Source organism: Ornithodoros turicata, chromosome 5 (assembly GCF_037126465.1).
Source record: "Ornithodoros turicata isolate Travis chromosome 5, ASM3712646v1, whole genome shotgun sequence".
NCBI lineage: Eukaryota > Metazoa > Arthropoda > Arachnida > Ixodida > Argasidae > Ornithodoros > Ornithodoros turicata.
This window is the reverse complement of record NC_088205.1, coordinates 26,673,756-26,694,494: the sequence shown is the minus strand read 5'-3', so window position 1 is coordinate 26,694,494 and position 20,739 is coordinate 26,673,756. Positions and strand designations below refer to the sequence as shown.

The window sequence follows — 20,739 nt, the reverse complement described above, 5'->3', positions numbered from 1 at the left end:
TTCGCTGGAAACAGCTGCGCCTATGGCCTGGCCAGCCTGGCTGGCGCGAGACGGTAATTACTCCGCCACCGCGAGTGGCGCTGTACGCCGTGAACTTGCACACCACCTGGCCGAGGCGTTTCACCCTCCCTTATTTATCCCTAACCGGTATCCGTAGCCGTCGTCCACCGGTGTCTCTAGTCTCTAGCGCATGAACAGTAGGAAGGTCGCGCTTTCCTTCGACATGGTGGCGCTGTGTGCTATACTGAGATAAATGACAGGGGGAAACGGAGGGGAAAGCGTGGCGCATTGGTGTAAACGTGTATTACAATTAATGTGATGTTGTGATATTCTGTTCATTATGGAATATCCAAGGTATATCTAAACTGGTAGCGAAAACAAGCGAAAATACCAAATCAGACCCATCGGCAAGGCCACCAGCAAGAGGCGCGAGCGATCCTGGGTGTTGACAGTAGAGGTACGGTGGTAAACAGAAAAAAATTACAACATGGGCGTGGCTTGTGTGTGTACTAATAGGTTATTCATAATTTCAATGTAGAAAAAGCTTTCTGTTGCCCCGCTCGTGCACATATACGAGATCATCTACCACTCCAGTACATTTCCGTGTCCTGCTCCTTTGCGCATGTGTCACAGTTGGGTCTGTTTATCCGTGCGTCTCTGTATCCGTACCGTGTGTCCGTGCGTTGTAATACGGAGTTCGTACACTCTTTGGGTTAAACAGGAAGCGACGTTCACATCTCCGTGCTGTAAACCAAGATTAACACGAGTGAACAGATGAATACAATGATCCCATGTTGCTGGGCCCGTGAAAAAAAGATTTCGTCATGGGACGAGCGGCCATGATGGTGTGAGTGTTAGCAGGAACCAACTGTGTATACCAACGATGTCGTGTTTTGTTGCAATGGACCTATAACGGCCACTTATTGAGTAAATGCAAACGTCTAATCACTAGGTATACGTATAGCTCTAGGTGAGAAGTGGGCCTTATGTGCGAGCCTTTCTAATTTCTCTATGGTCATCACGATGCGTTTCTCTTTGGAGTTGTCAAAATCTGTGATAACTATGTATTTGGAACTGATATGATTCATTAAATCTGATATGCTTTATTTTTCTGTGTTCTCGTCTGCTATTGTTGATTGGGCGCGGAAAAGGGAATACAAGGCAAGCGAAGTGGGCCGGGCCAATGTAAACGTGCATGGATAATTATGCACTACTTATTATTCATACTAGTGACGTCGTCTCTGACGTCATTTATTTACAATCGTAGTAGTCCGCGCAACGGATGGATGGCTCTGACAGTCTCTATCATGGCGTCATTCTGAAGACACAGGGGCCTATGGGAGTTACGCTACCTGTTTAGATATACCTTGGAATATCCTTCATGAGCATGGATTGCGAAACATTGCACATTTCGCCACGTTGGCAGCAACACCACGTTGGGAGTCAAGTGGCGCCACGCTGTAGGCTATGCACTCTACGCGCACATATCGCACGTCGGTACAAATTTCTCTTTCACGATACAACCTACAACCTTCTGCTTCCGGCGAGAACACGCGGAAGGGCGGCCTCGCTGGATATGGGCCCTCCGATAAAGCGCGAAGATTGCAGGATCAAGGGCTCGACTATTGGTTGAGGGCGCGTGGCCTACAGTACACCTCTGTTTTTTTCACGCCTTCTTCGCGTAACGATCAATGACAGGCGAGACAAAAAGTAATCGAGGTCGATTACTTTGACGAGAATAGGGCCGGAGTGTAACAACGGTATCACTCTGTGCAATGGTAAGCTTTTTAACTTATGTGGTGATGTTCTGTTTGTACGCACTGTCGGCGCGCGAAACAAAGACTAAAGCAACAAACTAAAATATTTCACGCATTCTTCAGAACCCTCTTATTTCTATAGGTACGCGCTTTCCATATTGAGAGAAAAATGCCGGAATCTGCGACTGCCTGGGACTACTGCCGGTCGGATCTCAGTTCTTCTATGATAGGATGAAATGCGGCTCCCTCTATATTTCCGCTCACTCGAGCGAGATCCGATCAATATACGATGAATTGAGTACGCACAAGTCCCTTTTCCAACTTGTCCGTTGTCTTCACGACGGCGTTAGGGGTTGGTAAAGAAGGCACGACTCCACCGAGCACTTTATTACAACTACAGTCTCTCCGCTGTCCGAGTAACGGTGGTATTTCCACGTGTTAGAGCGCATCACGGACACGGTGCAGCGTATTTCTCGCATTACGCTTGACCTAGATACTTCACGTAGAAACATTGCCCAGCACTCGTTGTGTGCTGCGGGTGGATGCACTCAGGAGGACATCCTCGTCGTCGCAGATAGTACGTCGTTATGGGTTTTACTCAAAGTGGCCTCATGCGTTCCTCCTCTTTCGGTGGCCTTCCACTGATGTAGACACATTTGTTTCGCGTTCTTATACAGTACTGTCTTCTTTTTCTTTTCCTTGCCCTTTACTTCCCTTTCCGTCAGTAACCGATTTATGATAATGTTTATTTTTTTAGTTATATCGGGAGACAGCGCCACACAGCTGCCTTGAAAAGCTTCTATATGGAACAGATGCATGCTTAATAAAACAACGCCTCGGATTCGACTTGCGTATTGTTCTTGACATAGTTTAAACAGTCAACGTAACGTTTTAAAATCCGCGCAGGTAAGATCCACGTCTTCTCCGCAAATAAGCACTATAGCATCTCTGTCGACGTCCGCGCTGCGTTGCTGTTCCTTTAACTGCTACCATTGGACAACTGTGGATGACATGACGTTCTTGAGAAAGTTTGCATGCTGATAAATAAAAATGTTTGTAACGTAACATTTTCGTCACCTAATATGGTATATGCTTACACAGGGAGTCCCTACCAATATGCACCAAGGTTTAAAAGCGCTCTACGCAGATGAAACCAGCTGAATGTCGTTCAGCAGTCGTGCATCTTAGTCGCCAGTATTTGTCTCGTCGTGCCCAATTGATCAATTAGATAAGATTAGATAGCTGACTTTTAAAATAATCGTTTAAGGGCTGAGATATCAACTGTAAAGTTGTACAGCGCCTTGAGAGGCATCTCGGCCATTTACCTCTCGAAGCGTTATACATAATTCTTGTTGTTGTCGTCGTCGTCGTCGTTATTGTTGTCGATTTTTACGTGACCCCTAATGTGTTTTCTGCACCGTCACCAGTCACATGACTGAACTGAGGCGACGTAATCGTAGTGATGGTGTGCATTTTCCCAACGATTTGCCTGCCGAATTATATATTATTGTAATCGTGGTAACGTTTCTTTTGTGTTTGTTTATCTCCTTCCTCATCTTTTATTTATTTATTTATTCATTCATTCGCTACCTCTGCACTGCAGCTCCTCTTGTTGCTGCTGCCGTTCCAAAGAACCCAACAATGCTCGAGAACGTCTGAAGTAAAATAATCACATGAAAGTCGAATCGCGTTCGCATAATGTATTTCATAAAGTTCGAGTAGTCGCGCTGTCTTTAATACTTCTGCGTACGCATAAGGAAAAAATATGCGCAAGTATGCTAAGAGAAGCGCATACGAAGACGATGATGTACAGTTTTCTCTTCATATCGATGTACAGACGCAATGATGTGCACGTACTCATAAAGCTAGGGCTACAGACAGACTCAGACATCATCTACAGCTGTGAAATACCTTTCTCTCCCCCCCCCCCCACGCCCTTTTTCCAATCGCAAATATCCTTTACTATTTTTCCTACGGTGGGTTTTATACTCTAAAGCAGGCAGTGGAAGTTACATGAAAATTCGTTGCATCGTGGATACAGCATCGTTGAAAAACAGCATCGTTGATTCCAAGTACACACCCTAAAAACAGAATTTCATCATATAAGTACCTCTTGCACAGTTTTCACGCAGTCCCGCACAGTTAACAGTACGACACAGTGTACGCCTGCAGAATCGTGAAAACGCTCAAGCAAAGGCAATGTGGCAATGTGGCGCTTGTTCCATCCTATACAGTTGGCAATACAAGTGGCCTCTGTTGTACTCACAATGAAAGGGGAGCAGACGATTATCTGTTGCAAAGCACAGCCCCCTTGTAAATACGAAGATATTGCGACGGAGATCCTTTCTGCAACACTTGTCGGAATATCGTCCAACACCAACTGCGCATATTAGCGAGTTTTAATTACATCAGAAAGTGTTCACGATAACAGTTCCGAAAACGATGATAAGCCAACCGCTCTGTTTCTTGTTGAAGTTGGGTGACATCACATTGTTAAAGGGGCCCTAAAATGCAATAACAAGTTTACTTCAAATTACGTTACACACTATGTTGATTTCGTACTTGTTATAATAGTTCAAAACTTCGATTCCGTTACGAAGCTACAATAAAAATTATACCGGACTCTTTCTTGCTTCGGCACTAAGCAGTGAACGACGCTTCAGCTCGTGCATCGGTGTTTTTCGTCCATACTGCACGTGCACGCGCGTGCCACGCCGTGGAGCAGTCCCGGTGAAATACATAATGCGCTTTACGAAGCGGACCGAACCATCATCTCGAATGATATCGTTATTTGCCCGGATTTGTTGAAAACGAGAGGCGTACGCCTTTTTTGTGACACTCATGCTGTTCATAATTGTCACGAAAAGGCGTACGCCTCCCGTTTTCAACAAATCAGGGAAGATAACAATATCATTCGAGATGATGGTTGGCTAGGAGCGTGCTATGCGGGTTCATTTTTAAGAGCGTAGATACGGCAGCTCCATAATGGATACGAAAGAGAGGGTGTCGTACGCCTTTTTGTGGCGTACGCCTCTATCTCTCTCTTCGAATCAGAAGGGATAACCTAGAGTCACTGAATAGCTTTGCTCAGAGCGTTGCATTCATTTTCCCCGGCACTATGCCGACAGCCGTCTGGCAACATAGAGAGCGCCGCTCTCCAATTGGACAAAATCTGCAACTGGGCGGCATTTTGTTGACACGCCAGTGAACCGCACATTCTTATAAATGAACTTCACCGCTTAGCACTCTTCTAGCCAACTATTATCCCAAGTGACATCGTTCCCGCGCTTGATTTGTTGAAAACGGGAGCCATACGCCTTTATTGTACTACCAATTATGTACTGCATAAGCGGTACGAAAAAAGGCGTACGTCTCCCGTTTTCAACAAACCAGGGGAGAGACCGATGTCATTCGAGATGATGGTTGGCTAGAAGAGTGCCAAGCGGTGAAGTTCATTTTTAAGGGCGCAGTTTCTTTCCGCCCAGGCAAAACGACCGTACACTCTAAAAATAGCACTTCACCGCATAGCACGCTGTGTGCCAACCGTTGCCAAGAAAGATAGTGTTATCGCTTCTGATTCGAAGAGAGAGGGGGCGTACGCCTTTTTGTGGCAATTTTCATATATCCAAATTGCCACAAAAAGGCATACGCCCACCTCTCTCTTCGAATCATTGGTTGGCGCACAGCGTGCTATGCGGTGAAGTTCTGTTTTGTTTTGCTTTGCGTTCTTCTTCTTTTTCTTTTTTTTTTTTTTGGCTATAGTCGTGACGACGACCACTTCTGCGTGGCCAACAACGGCGAGCCTATCCTGCCATCACACCGCTCCTCTCCGCCCCCCCCCCCCTCTGTTTTTAGAGTGTAGGCTGTGGCAAACGTATTTTGAGATCGTGAATTGCAGAGCGTTGACACACGTGCGATTTTGGAAGGCCTTGATCCATTGTAGTCAAGTGAGACGCAAAAGCGTGGTCGAAACCGTGGTCGTACATCAGTTGCAGTACTCTGGAGGTATTCAGTGACTCTCAGATAACCCTATCATTCGTGGCAATGGTTGAAGCACAGCGTGCTATGCGGTGAAGTTCCGTTTTTAGAGTGCACGTAGCTTCCACGTAGATTGACTTGCAGGAGAGTTACATTTCCTAAACCTGAAAGCGTAGCAGATTTGAACGTATAGAATAACGTTGTATGCATCAAAGGGGAACTATATCGTCTATGCACACGAGCGACATCCTCGTGGAAGATTCTAGTGGAAGAAAACGCTAAAACACGTTCACGGAGCCGAAGTTCCGTCCTGTGTTCTGTTGAGCATTCACACGGTGCCGGAATATCGAGAGTTGTGTACCTAGGACTTAGCGGACAACACTTAGCAGATGACATCGTCTTTTCCTGTCGTCCGTTACGGAATATCTTGGTGCCGTGTCGCAGGATATTCCCCACGGTTAGCAGTGTATGTGAAGACACGACGTTGACACGTGACAGCAGAATACTATGACGTTATCCGCATCTTCCACTGTAGTATTCTGGGGAATGTCGTTCGTCTGAATACACGGTTTCAAGTGCAAAAATTCCGCAAAATACAAAATAATAAAAATAAATCATCAGTAATAAATCAAATAAAAAATCAAAGGAGCCACTTCGCTGACAGCAATACAAAAATAACGCAATTCATCCGTTGTGTCGCTCGTGATTTATTCGCCAATGAAGCAATTACGACGCAATTTACGCTTTCCCTCTTCTCTCTTTCTCAAAAAGGGCCGGTCTTGCTTGCGGAGCGGCCTGTCATTGGTCTCCTCAAACGGTTTGCCCAATCATGGCGGGAGATTGTTTGAGGAGTCCAATCCTCAGAAGAGGGAAGGGAAATTGGCGTTTTCATCCGGGCATAGATCAGGAACGACGTGGCCGGTGAATCTCGTTCCTTTTGTATTGATGTCAAGGTAACCGCATCGTTCATTTCACGAGGAGAAATTCTTGCACGTTGGTGCCCCTTTAAGTTATATTACTTTGAGGGGACAGGACTCCAGTCACCGTAAATAGCATTAAATGCACGAGGAACGTTACTGATGAATTTTGTTTTTCCTTCTCTGTTCCTTTTGCTGCAGTTGGATGGAAGTACACACGCCGGAATGGTCCGCCGTGCATTCGGCGGTGTGGGACGCAACCTGGCCGATTGCATGAGTCGACTGCTGGGTTCTCCAGGGGCACTACTGGTATCTGCCGTTGGAAAAGACGCTCTCGGGGCTGATCTGCTAGCTAACAACTCTCACATAGTAAGTGGTTCAAACCCATAATCCAACAGCGATGTAGGCGTCAACGCCATTACAGCGGGAATATGTCGCTGTTGTGCTTCTATGTCAATCGATCTTTCAACTCGTTAGTCGTACGACAGCCTGTGGGTCGGAGCCGCGGTGCGCCATTATTTATTTCATTTATTTATTTCAAAAGTACTGCCAACTTCTATCTCAGCTACAGTGTGGAAGATACAAGAAGTGTGCAGAATACAATAGCTGGAAAGAGATACAAATGCTAAAAAGCGTGTAACAGACTGCAATCTAATGTATTCACGTAATTCAATCATGCCCGATGTTGGCTGGACATCGGCAATACTAGTCGAATACTGGGCAGATATGCAACCAGTATTACCAATATCTAGCCAATATCAGGCCAAAGTATTGTGCTGTTTGGGATAAATACATCGTGCAGAATTGCACCTATATTTGTAAATACCATTTGTAGGTGTTTACTCCTCAATACAGAATAAAATACGCGTAAATATTTAAGGTACCAGTGGCAGGCTCTGGTTTTCTAAGCTTTGAGTGTGCTGCGATTGCAATGAGCTCATTACCATGTGATAGTAGTCCTAATTGTCATAATTAAAATAAAGTGTTGTTGTTTTCATTGGGAGCTTTCACATTTAAGGTTAGTGGCTCATGCGCCAACTTGTCATCGTCGTCGTCATTACCATCATTTGAGGGCCTTAGGAGGTGATCATTCAAGTTTTCCTATGAAGCGAAACCCCACATCGGCACACAATGGGGTCCTACTAAACAGGCGTCGACTGCTCAACCAACAGAAAGTCTCACAGAGCACCGCTAGCTGTCCTACAGGTCAGGTTGAGCAGGAGGCTCCCAAGCCCCAAGAAAGTCTCCAGTTGGCAAAATCACTGCCACACGTGAAGTCATATCACAAAACAATTCGTCGGTGGAGCAAGCCGTCAGTAAGCGTTCTCGGTGCACATCCCCTTTGCCCGCTAAATGGGAAGAGAGCCCTCAGCTCTCACGACGGGTCTCAAAAATACCTGCCGCCCAAGACCTGAACATAAGCCTCTGGCGCAAACTCGCCAATCTCTACTTTATGTCGTCATAAACTTCGCCTTTGTTACCTCGAATGCGCTCCTTGACTGAACATGGGTTCCAGCTGGCGTCCGCTCCGTCCTGTCACTGCTCCTACCTCTCCAATCCGTGCTAACAAGCTTCCTTGGGGCGTAATACTCCCCAGTAAAGCACCCCAGGGAGCGCCTGATCAACACGGTGTTCCCAGGCCCCCGGTTTCTTTATGGGCCGTTTTCACAAAATTAAGTGGAATTGGCTCCGACCGAGACCCATGATTTGAACCAGCGTCTCCAGAAGACACACAACAATGTCATAGCCACTCACGAAGCCAACCTTCCAGATGGTTACCTGGTTATGTCGCAATCTTAATCGTAATCGTAACCTTTATTTGAATTTACGTGAAGAACGCTTGCTCTTCCATATACCTCATTTCAAGCATGGCTGTGCTGCGTTGTTTGTAGAAAACCAACTACCTTGTCGCCAGCTATCCAAAAATCAACTTGTCTCCAATGCTACCGAGTTCGTAGCTGTGAAGGTGCAACTTGGCAAACATGTCCTCACCGTTCTGTGCATTTATGCCAGGCCTCACATCAGACACTCATCAGACATTTTGACCCCAACTTTCTGAGGAAAGCTAGTGTGAGTATGGAAGCAGTGGTCTAGTGTAGAAGACGACGACTCAAGAGGAGCGCACGATAGAACGAAGCTTAATTCGAAGCCACGCCATCTTGGCGAACGTAAGTTGTGCAGAGCCGTTTCTGACGCCTGTTGTTCCCTCAGTCCACCACTCCTTATGGGGGTCAAGACTGGCTAGCGTGGCTAACTTATCCTCCACTCCTTGTGTGACAGTGGTCTCCTGGTAGCCAACACAGAGGAACTGTTGAAGCTTTACGGAATATGTTAAGCTCTTTTGAGAATACCGCCACGAGAAGAGACTGAGCCGACAACCTTCCTCCTTCTCGTCTGGCACGAAACTCAAAAATAGCACCAGGTGCTTTATTTTCTTGACTAGAGGAAAACGAAAAACAAAAAGACACGCGACGACATAATGACAATGATGATGAGGATTAACCTGACACGGCGCCAGCGGGAACAAACATTTTTTAAGCCGCCACATTCTAGCGGAATTGATTTCACACTGCACATGTCCGACATCCCTGCGCACTCTGCGTTCGGTTTCGACTATTGGGGTGGTGACCATTTCCCGATCAAAATCACCCTAGCCTAAACAAAACCAACTCGGCAACAAAAACGAGATGAACAACAGAAAAAAAAAAGAAGCAAAAGTGCTCGCACTCGGATAACCATCACCCCAAGGACCCAAGCCCAACCTGTACCTCACCTTCGCCTATGTGCAGCCCGCACAGCGAACTCTCCGCAAACCATAAAGCCCTGAACTCCCCACTGAATATCGGCGCATCCCCGCTGTTCTCCGGCGCTACACGAGCACCCTGCAGCGCCAGCAATTGAAATCCTCTCTAGCGTCGCTAAGCTGTCACTCCCCAGCTAGAAAAATCTAGGACGTGGCAGGCTCCATGATGGGACTTAGCGAGCCACCCAGACATTTGTGGTGGCAAAGGACACAAATGTTTCCTAACTTGCCGAAGCCTTTGCTGATGGGTCTGGGGAAGACACAGAAGTTCCCGGTGCAGGACCTCACGTGCCAACAAAATGTCTTAGGTCACCCTTGAACAGCATCTGAGCTTCCTCTTGCGCTGTGGAATCTGATGTAGTCTGCACCTGGAGCCGTCATCAAGCTCTACGTAACCTTCCGAACGAGACCGTTTTACGCCTCCCGAAGCACATAAATTAATGAACACAACAGGAGCCGGCAAGCTAGCGGGTGTTGACTTCATGTGAACATTGCCCTGAGTTTGAGGGAGAACACAGGACGAGAAGAACACACGACAAACTCACGCGAGTCTGTCGTGAGTCTGTCATCAACATAAATTAAGTTTAGAGTAGCGGGTCCGTTTGCCCTTCTCTGCGTTAGAGTACCGTTGTGCCCATACAATTAGGAGCGGCAAAGCAGCTGTAAGGTCATACCGTGTCATCTCGTGTGATCTCCTTCACCTCATGGTTCAGTAAGCTAATCGATAGGATATGCTCCACAGACAGATCTGCTGGCTTTTGGAAAAAAAGAAAAAAACACTTTTTTCCTGTGACGAGAGGGAAGAAGATGATGCCGGACTGTCTCGTGGTTTGGGGCAAAAAAAGGAGAATAAAGTTCCATCTCGAACAGCAGCGAAGAAGGCTGTTCCTCTGTTGCTCTAGTGCGGCAATCCCTTTTGTTGTTGGAGCTTGTTTGCCCTATCTGCAAGCTCAGGCCTGTCTGGCCTCCTCTGTTTCTCCCTCGGTTGCGACGCTGCTTACCTCGCCGGTTGGTGAGACGCGCGGCGATGGCGACCGCTGCTCGCAGCGGGCCCGACCCTTACTGGTCGGCGTCTGTGGACATTCGCTCAGTCCCCCTGAGCCTCTTCCAGGCCAACGGCCTCACGTCCATCCCAGTCGCAATCAAGCCTACCGATGGCTCTGTCATCCGGTCCAAGAACCCGAAATCTCTGCTTCAAGGCCTGGAAGCCATTACTCCTGAGTTCCGGGACATCGCCGAAGTGCGCCAATATGGAAGAGATGGCATCATCTGCAAATCTGACAACGTCAACGTCATCCGCTCGCTCCTGTCAACTTCCACCTTCGGCAGGCAGCCGGTGGAGGCATTCATCCCGCACCATCTCGCCTGTGTCAGAGGGGTGGTGAGGGGCGTCGACGTCTCTCTTCCCGCTACTGAAGTCCTCGAGCTCTTCTCCGACGCTGGTGCCCTCGACGCGTACCGCTGCAGCAGGCTTGACAACGATCGGCGTATCCCAACCCAGTCCGTAGTTGTGTCCTTTGCGGGACTCGCCTGCCCATCTGAAATCAAGTCCTGGCCACTCATCTTCTGTGTAGACACCTACAAGCGAAGACCGCTTCAGTGCAAGCGATGCTTCCGATTCGGACATACCACCAAAAACTGCAGATCTGATCCCCGCTGCCGCCACTGCGGCGACGGCCATGACGAGCCCACGTGCCCTGTTAGTGTCTCCCCGAAATGTTGCCTCTGCGGCGGGAAGCACTCTGCCGACAACCAATCATGCCCTTGCCGTGAGCAAGAGTCTTCCTTGTTAGAGGTCATGGATGCTCGCCACTGTTCACGGGCGGAAGCGGCTGCTGCCTTGAAGAGGCGCGGTTCGGATTTCGCTGCCAGAACCCAGCAAGCTGTCCAGTCCCCATTCCCTGGCGATAGGCTTCAGAAGATGATTGATGCCGCCGTCGAGGCTGCAGTCTCGAAGGTTAGAGCGGAACTCGACTCACTCTGCGCCATGGTTGCATCCCTCTCTTCGGCCCTTTCTGAGACGGTCAACGCCATCTCCGGCAACAAACAAGTGGCTGTAGCCGCTGTGCCCTCGGCTGATCCTTCTCCTCAGCCCTGTGAACCCTGCTCTCCCTCCTGCTCATCGGCCGCCGCCCAGCCTGGCCGCGTGTGCCCAGCCTCGTCCCACGAGGCCATGGATGCGTCCTCCTCCAACTCCAAGCGTGACGCCTCGTCTGCGCTAATGTGGTGCAGCCCCTGCGAAAAGCCCCATGGCAAGCGGTCAAAGAAGGGTAGCCGCCCGAATACTGGTGACGACGTCCTTGCTGCCGCAGTCGCTCAATCCTTACTGGGTGATGAGTAGCCTGCGCGTCTTACAGTGGAACTGTCTTGCGATTTCTTCAGCTCTACCCGACCTCCACACGCTTGTCTCGAACTGCTCTCCTGACCTCATTCTCCTTCAAGAAACGTGGCTATCCCCCCGACGGTCCTTTTCCTTTCCGGGCTTCCAGGTATTTCGCCTGGACCGGCCCGTGGGACGGGGAGGAGGTCTGTTAACGCTCATCTCCCTTCGCCTAGTGCATTCTGCCCACGTTGTGTGGCAAACCCTGTCCCCTCTTTGCGAAGCCCTCGCGGTGCGGGTTACTCTCCCACGCTTCGGCCCCCTGGATGTCTTCAATGTGTACTGTCCGGCTGGCTTCCAGTCACCCTCGGCGCTCAGTGGCGCACTCTCTCATGTCTCTCAGCGGTACATCGTCGCCGGTGATTTCAACTCCCATCATGTTTCGTGGGGTTCCAAGACTGACTCTAGCGGCAGAGAGCTGTGGGAATGGATATGTCGTCATAACCTCAGTGTTGCAAATGATGGATCCCCGACGTTTCTGCGTGGCACCGCTAGGTCGGTGCTCGATCTCACGTTGCATTCGACTGCAGCCCGCCTATCTTCGTGGCGCACGCTGGCCTCGGGCTCTAACAGTGACCACCTTCCCGTCTTCTTTGAAGTGGTCATACCGGCAAGACTCGCTGCTACCTCGCGCTCCCTCTGTAATTACTCCCTGCAAGACAAGAACCTGGCCCGCCTCCTGGAGGGCAGCTCTGAGCTCCCGCCCGTCAACCGTGCTATAAGTGCTGCCTCCTCGCTGACCCGCTCGATAGCGTCATCCACATTCCGCATCGACAAGCGATCGCCGTCAGGCTGTGCGCCATGGTGGAATGCTGATTGCGCAAGGGCCTACCGGCGCCGCAAGGCCGCTTGGAAACAGGTGCTCGCAAATACATGCTACGTGAATTGGAAAAATTACCAATTCCATAAAGCCGTGTTCAGGCGTACCATCTCTGCGGCAAAGCGGGCCTTTTTCACTGAACGAAACGCATTCCTCTCCGGCCCGAAGAACAGGAAAGCCCTACACAGGCACGTTTCCAATATCAGCAGGTCTCTCTCCTCAGGATTCCCCCCTGACTCTCTCGTCATGTCCGATGACGCGGCGAGGGCCCAGCTGGAAGATATCGCCGGGGGTCTGGCTCTCCGCTTCCAACGCTCTACTTCCTGCGCGCGGCAGCCTCCCGTGACGTCGTCGTCCGGCTTCGTTGCTGTTTCTGCAGAGGAACTTGACTCAGTGGTGCGCGCTCTTCCAAGCTCGGCTCCCGGCCCGGACGGCGTCTCAGGCAGAATGGTGAGGTCCCTGTGGGCTGCCCATCCCGAGGAGCTCCTGAACATTGCGAACGTCTCCATCGAACACTCGTGGATACCGGATGACTGGAAGGTGTCTAAGGTGGTTATAGTCAAGAAGATCGCCTCGAGGGGCTTGGCCATGGATAACATTCGCCCGATTGCCTTGACATCCGTCCTCTGCAAGACCATTGAGCGGATTCTGCACCGCCGGCTCTCTTCCTTCTTGGAAGCCTCTTCAGCGCTCAATGACAGCCAGATCGGCTTTCGCCCCCGTTGCTCAATCTGGATGGCGCACGCCAACCTGGAAAGCCAGATTTGCCTTGCGCGTGAGTGTGGGAAGATGTCTGCCCTGGTTACCTTGGATGTGGCGAAGGCCTACGATAGCGTGGAACACAACGTCCTCCTCCATCGTATGGTAGCTCTCAACATTCCCCCGTACATCGTTTCATGGGTTTGCGGCTTCCTCACTGGACGAGCATTCTTTTGCTCGGATGGACGCTTTGTCTCATCTTCGCATCCGCAGCAGAGGGGCGTCCCCCAGGGGTCCGTCCTTTCGCCACTGCTGTTTAACATTTTGATGAGTTCCCTACCTCTCGACCCGGGCGTCCTCACCCTGACCTATGCGGACGATATTGCCTTCTTCTCCAGCTCTCTATCGCTGCATACGCTACGTGAGAAACTGCAAGAATATCTCCTCGCGCTGTCATCCTGGATGCGTTCCGTCCACCTCACGTTGAACGTCCAGAAATCTGCAGTCCTGGTGTTCCCCCAGACCAACTGGACTGGAGGAGCTGTGACCATCATTCTGGATGTTGCCGGCCAGACCATTCGCCAGACCAACCTGCTGCGCTACCTAGGCGTCTGGTATGATCACATGCTCCACTGGGACCATCATGTGGAAGTCATAAGCCAGAAGGCTTCGAAAGCAATTGGCACAATCCTCCGCAGCGCCAGCGCCCGCTGTGGTATGCGCAGGAGCACCCTGCTCTTCCTGTACAAGTGCTACGTACGGCCAATTCTTGAGTTTGGGTGTGTCGTCTTCTCGCACCTCCCCGACTACCGTCTGAGCAGGCTATTCGCCGTAGAAAGGAGAGCCCTCCGCCTGTGCATGGGCCTCCCCAAGTACACGGCCAACCAGGCGCTGTATGCCGAAGCCCGCATTCCCCCTCTGAAGACTCGGTTCCGCCTACTCACTGTGAACACCTTCCTCTCGCTCTGCCAGAGCCCATTAGCCTCCAGACAGAACCAGTCTCTCAGGGATCGGGCCCAGTGGATCGCCCGGAGGTGGCGAAAATCCAACACCCCGCAGCTCGTCTTTGTCGAATCCCTTCTAGCCTCGCTGAATACTTCTCTGACTGCCCCTCCTGCGCCCATCTGTCCGGTCTCGTCCATGGCCCTGCGAGTTGCCGACGCGTTCCAGCCCGGCGTTGCCTACGCTCCGTCTCCCCGGCTTGAAGCCCTCCTCTCGGCGCACATCAACCAGTTCCCATCTCACGTTGTTGTCGCGACAGATGCCTCGGTCTCGGCTCAGCTAGCGGGTGCCGGCGTCGTCTTCCCTCAGCTCGACCGCTCGACTGTCACTGCCCCATCCGCCTCCCTGACTACACTCCCGTGTTCGAGAGCGAACTCCTCGCCATGATACTGGCTCTCAGAATGGCGCCCCTTACATTTCCCAGGATCCTACTTTTGTCCGACTCCCTGTCGGTCATCACTGCCCTAGCCAGCCCCCCCAGCGAGTGGCTCGAGCTCCTGCAGGCCCTGAGTCCTAGCCACATCACGGAGGTGGTCCTGACATGGATTCCTGGGCACTGTGGCCTATCTCCCAACGAGTTGGCGGACAACCTTGCAAAAATTTCCCTCTCCGGCCCTATCATTGACGTCCTTCCGCCCCTGCCCTCTATCACGCGGGCCAGGTATAGACGGCTGCTGGAGCTGACCGCTCTCCGCTCTCTGCCAGCCCGGTACGCCCATCTTTCCCACGCTTGGCAGGCTGACCGCTGCGTCTCCCGTCATGTAGAAGTCTTGCTGACTCGACTGCGCTGTCTAGCCCTTCCTCTGAACTTTTACCTGCACCGCGCGGGTGTCAGCCGCTCTCCTGCGTGCGTCCACTGCGGTCAAGAGGAAACTGTAGAGCACTTTCTCCTGCACTGCCCCCTCTACGACCGCTCCCACCTTATCTACCTTGCCCAGCCGCTGGCTAGGCAAGGGGTTCCCCTCTCCCTGGACGCCATCCTGTCATTTGGAGCCTCCCACACCGAAAAGTGGCGGTTTGAAATAGCGTCGAGAGCCGCCGCCTTTCTGACCATCTGCGGCCGCTTCTGAAACATCTTGTACCTCCCGCTTCCTCCCTCCCCTCTGCTATGGCTTCCTTCTACTAACATGTCACCGTGGGTCTCATGAGCCTCTAGAGATTAGTCCGCACCAAACCCTGGCCAATCGCCCTGTGTGGCTGGCGGCCACTGTTCCTAGTGGTGGAAGAAGAAGAAGAGATAAAGTTAGATGTGAACTGGGACAGACGTGGACTCGCTCTCTGGTCCAAGAATTGACCCGTTACGGTCTACAACGTCACAACTTGGCGCCCGAACGGGGACCAGGGAAGGCAGCGCTAACGACTACGATTATGCCAGGTGAATGTGGGGACGAAGATCGCTAAAGCCAACGATTCTTCCACCTCTTCAGACTGAGCCACGTAGGCCTCGCCGGAACGTTCCATCAGCCATGACAGAAGACAGGGAAGCGTTCCTTCACTTGGATGATGAAGGCAAAGCTACAGCGTACAAGAACGCATTGGACAACGTCTCTCTCTTGACAATTCAAGTTGAGGAACTCCATCAACGTTTGACTTCGTTGGAACAGTCACACGACAGAGAGCCTAGGCAACAGTCTGGGTCTTCCACTCAAGCTCAAGATGACGCGAACGGAGAGAACATCATTCAGGCAACGGAAACCCTTATTTCTTCACTCCTGGCTCCTTTGATCGGGAGAATTGACCACCTGGAGCAGCAAGTATCCCGTGAAAGCAGCCTCTGCGGCACCGATGAGGAGTCGGAGCCAAAGAAGAAACCTGCCCGAAAGCAGAAAGGGAAGGCAAAGGCGACCGACCAAATGAAGTTGCAGAATGAGGGTGCGGTTAAGGATCAGCGTCTAACGACAGCAGCGGTGAGCGCTGCGCCGACATTGACCAAAGATATCGTCGGCTGGTTCCATCAAGTGGATTTTTGGATGAAGATTTACCAAATCCCTGATGAAACAGCTGTTCCACTGCTTACTTCGAAGCTCCCTGCGAAGGATTTTGCGTGGATGCGCTACGAGCTTTTGAGAGAGAAGGTCCAGACTTGGGATGACATGAAGCGTCTTTTCCGTCGTCATCACTTGGACAGCCCAGTCGAAAATCGGCAGAAGATGTTCGCACGCTGTCAGAAGCTTGGTGAATCCTGCACGGAGTACGCAGTTGAGAAGCTTCAGCTCTTAGAGGACTGCTCATTTGACGGCACAGAGGAAGAAATGCACGATAATTCTTTCCTCACTAGCAAGTCAACCCAAGCGCCATTACTTCGACAAGACCTTCAAGTCGCTGGATAAGATGATGTCATCTTTCCTGAAGTATGACCGGAATTTCGCACCCTCGGAGAAGCCGAAAGAGAAGGTTCTGCGAGTGGAGACTCAAGACAAGGGCAGGGCGATGCATCAGGACGAAGCACGCAAGCCTACGCACACAGCGAAAGGGAACGAAAGTCCGAAAGCACCGAAAGGACCACAAACCTCTAAAGCTAGGGCTTTTGTCAGATCTGATACCGCACGTTCAGACCGGTCCCAAAAGAAAGATGTGGAAAGGTTATGCCTGAACTGCAAGAAGATGGGTCATTTTGTCACCTGGTGTCCTGAACCTTTGTCTCAAGAGTACCTGGAGTGGCAGCGCCTGTTCTCACAAGCAGCAAGTGGTACAGTAGCGGGAAACGACCACGTGATGCCTCTACCACCTGCAGGGAGGTATCGGAAGTCCAGCGCATAACGTGCTCCAAATCTGCGGGTCTGAAACGTATCCCAATACGACTGAGTGCATACAGCTTTCCAGCTCTTCTGGACTCTGGATCGTCTCGCTGTTTGATCAGCGACAGGGTTCTACGGAGGCTACCCCTCGAAATGTTACCAACCACAGCTCACCTGATAGCGGCCAATGGACAACCCTTGGGCGTTCTCGGTGAAACGAAATGTGAAGTCGAAGTCGACGGTGAAAAGTTCACGCTGGCCTTCATTGTGGTTTCGGGGTTGGAAGACGACATTCTACTGGGAGACGACTTTCTGCGCTTGTCCAAAGCAGTTATCAACTGGGCCACGAACTCTTTCGGGGTTTTCGGCGAGCCGACACTGAAGGTCTACTCAGTTTCGCAACAAATCGTGCCTCCCTTGACAAGAAAGTACATACGGGTACGCGCCGACTTTCCTTCAGCGACTGGTGACCTCTACGAAATCAGCGGAACCGGAGCAGCCCTTCGTCGTCAACTACTAAGTGTACAGCCCGGTATCACAGAGAAAGATACGTTCCAGGTACTGATGATGAACACGTCCTTGCGTCCAGCAGTACTGATGGAAGACACAACTGTTGGCGTGGCTGAGAAGGTGACAGCTCTGGAAGAGGTTCCCCTCACTGAAGAAGACATGCAGGTCGTGCATAAAGTTGCATGCCCTCCACTGGGTGAAGAGAGAGAGGACCCTTCGATCGTCCGCTCGCGAACAAACGAAGTTGACATACGTGGCATCATGTTCAACATCGGCATATCGTTGTCGCCACAGGAGGAAGAAACCGTGAGGGCCTTACTCTCTCGTAACCAAGGAAACTTTGCCAAGGATTCTATGGACTTGGGATGCTGCGATCTGCATCACCACTCCATAAATACGGGGAACTCTGCTCCTATTTCCCAAAGACCACGGCGGTTGTCGCCGGCACAGCGGGATCTGACCATGGCTATGGTAACAGACCTTATGAAGGCAAAGATCATTAAGCCATCCCGTAGCCCATGGGCGTCACCCTTGGTATTGGTGAAGAAGAAAGACGGCTCCACAAGGATGTGTGTGGATTATAGAACTTTGAACTCTGTGACAGAAAACGACGTCTATCCCCTCCCACGCATTGATGATGCCCTTGCAGCTCTTAGTGGAAGCAAGTACTTTTCTACGCTCGATCTTCTCTCGGGATTCCACCAAATCAAGATGAATCCAGAAGACACAGCGAAGACTGCTTTCATTACGCAGTGGGGCCTCTACGAATACCTCAGAATGCCATTCGGGTTAAAAGGAGCTCCTGCGACATGCCAGCGCGTTGTTGACAATATCATCGCCGGCATCAAGTATAAGAGCGCCCTCGTATACATGGATGACTGCGTGGTATACAGCAAAACATTCGAAGACCATGTATCCGACCTGCAAGAGGTTTTCACACGGTTCGCTGAAGCCAACCTGAAGTTCAAACCAAAGAAGTGCTTCTTCTTCTGCGGTGCCGTTGCTTACCTGGGCCATATCGTTAGCCATGAAGGTATATCCCCTGATCCCGAGAAGATGGCAGCAGTCTCAAAGTTCCCGACTCCGCGAAACCTGACCGAGCTTCAGTCGTTCTTGGGACTGACTTCATACTTCCGAAAGTTCATCCCCAATCACAGTATGATAGCTGCACCTCTCCGCAAGCTATTAAAAAAGGATGTACCATTCCAGTGGAATCAGGAGCAAGAGGAAGCACTTCAAGCTTTAAAGGCAGCGTTATGTGAGCCTCCTGTGCTGAAGCACTTCTCTGACGATGAAAAATATGGCGTTCAAGTACACACAGATGCCTCGCGACTTGGACTTGGAGCAATCCTAGTACAAGAGGATCGTTTTGGGGACTATCGTCCAATCGTGTACCTCAGTCGCTCTCTTCAGTCGGCGGAGGAGAATTACACATCCACTGAGTTGGAAGCCCTAGCAGTCAAGTGGGCAGTGGAACAGCTGCGACCATACCTAATGGGGAGGAAATTTCAGGTCGTGACTGACCACCATGCGCTGTGTTGGGTTTTACGTTACAAAGAAGGCAATCAAGGATTGTTACGCTGGTCCTTGATTCTCCAGGAGTTCGACTTTGAAGTGGTCTTCAAGTCTGGAGCGTCACACACAGGCCCGGACTGTCTTTCGAGGATTTCACCGCCACAGAGTGACCCAGTTGAAACTGTACTAGCAGTCTCCTGCCAGACTCTTCAGTTGGACCCGGTCAATATATCTGCAGAGCAGCAAAACGACGGATTTTGCAAGCAAATTACGGATATTCTGGAGATTAGATCGGGAACCAAAAAGCAGCAAAAGAGGATAGGAAATCGTTTCGTTATCTTCGACGGGGTACTGTACAAGGAGTGCAAGGTCACGCAACAACGTTTCCTTCTGTACCTGCCCGAAACGCAACAGCACAGGGTTCTCGAGGAGTACCACGCAGGAAAGTTTGGCGGCCACATGGGTATACGCAGAACATTCGAAAGAATTCACGAACGGTACTTTTGGCCGAATATGTACCGCCACGTCAAATGCTATGTCAAGGGATGTGACCTCTGTCAGCGGATGAAGTCCGCGAGAGCTCCCTATGGGTTGTTGCAGCCGGTGCAAGCTGAAACAGCGTTTCACACGGTGGGTATCGACATCATCGGACCGTTCCCTTCTTCACGGAGATACAAGTATGTGATCGTAGCTATCGACTACCTCACAAAGTACGTCGAGGCTAAGCCTGTCACCAACATAGAAGCCTCAACGATACAGGCTTTCATTGAGTCCAGGCTCATCCTCAAACACGGGTGTCCTTCGTCCATTATCACGGACCGCGGCACACAGATGATGGCGAAGTCGACGGAGAAGAACCTCGAGCACCGAGGCATCCACCACTCCGCAACTACAGCATATCATCCTGCTGCGAATGGACTTGTGGAAAGAGCCAACAAGGCCATCAAGCAGATGATCAGACTGTTGACAGCTACCGGGGAAAAGTGGCCGGACGTACTTCCTTACGTGATCTTCTGCTACAATACCGGCTATCAGAACACCACCAGGTACTCTCCGTTTTACTTGGTGCACGGGCGGGATGCCGTTCTGCCTCTCGACGTAGTGTACAACCGAAGACAGTTGGCCGAACTGCACGATGCGTCTAATTTTGCTGCGCAGGTTCGCGAAAACCTTGCAAAAGCGCGTCAGCTTGCAGGGAAGCACATAAAGCTAGCGCAAGAAAAACAGAAGCGCCTTTTCGACAAACGTCGGATCGACATATCTTTTGAGAAGGATCAACTGGTGCTACTCAAGACACCGCCAGTTGGTGTGAAGAAGAGAAGTGTCTACGAGGGTCCACACAGGATTGTTTCGAAGCTTTCGCCTGTGAACTACGAAATAGAGTTCGGCAGCAACGGTGGGCGAGAGATTGTACATGTGGATAAGCTGAAGCCTTACATTCAGCCTTTAGCTCAGCTACCGCAGACGTAATTCTGTGCTTGAACTTTGTGTAGGAACTGCGGTTTGAGAGTTCTGAGAAGAACTTACTTGGACAGTTTTTAATCATTGTCGTCATTAGAACATGTCTAGTAATGTAAATATATTTTAGCTATTTTAACATCGGGTCGATGTCATTCAAGC

At 50.7% G+C, this 20,739-nt stretch overlaps 1 protein-coding gene across 1 annotated transcript in view; it reads left to right on the top strand.

The window, feature by feature from the left end:
• LOC135394256 (uncharacterized) overlaps nt 1–20,739 on the top strand; it is a 726,492-nt gene that overhangs the window by 613,304 nt on the left and 92,449 nt on the right. The window contains exon 13 of the mRNA XM_064624922.1: nt 6,854–7,021. Coding sequence (XP_064480992.1) covers nt 6,854–7,021 — 168 coding nt within the window. The remainder of the gene's footprint in view (nt 1–6,853; nt 7,022–20,739) is intronic.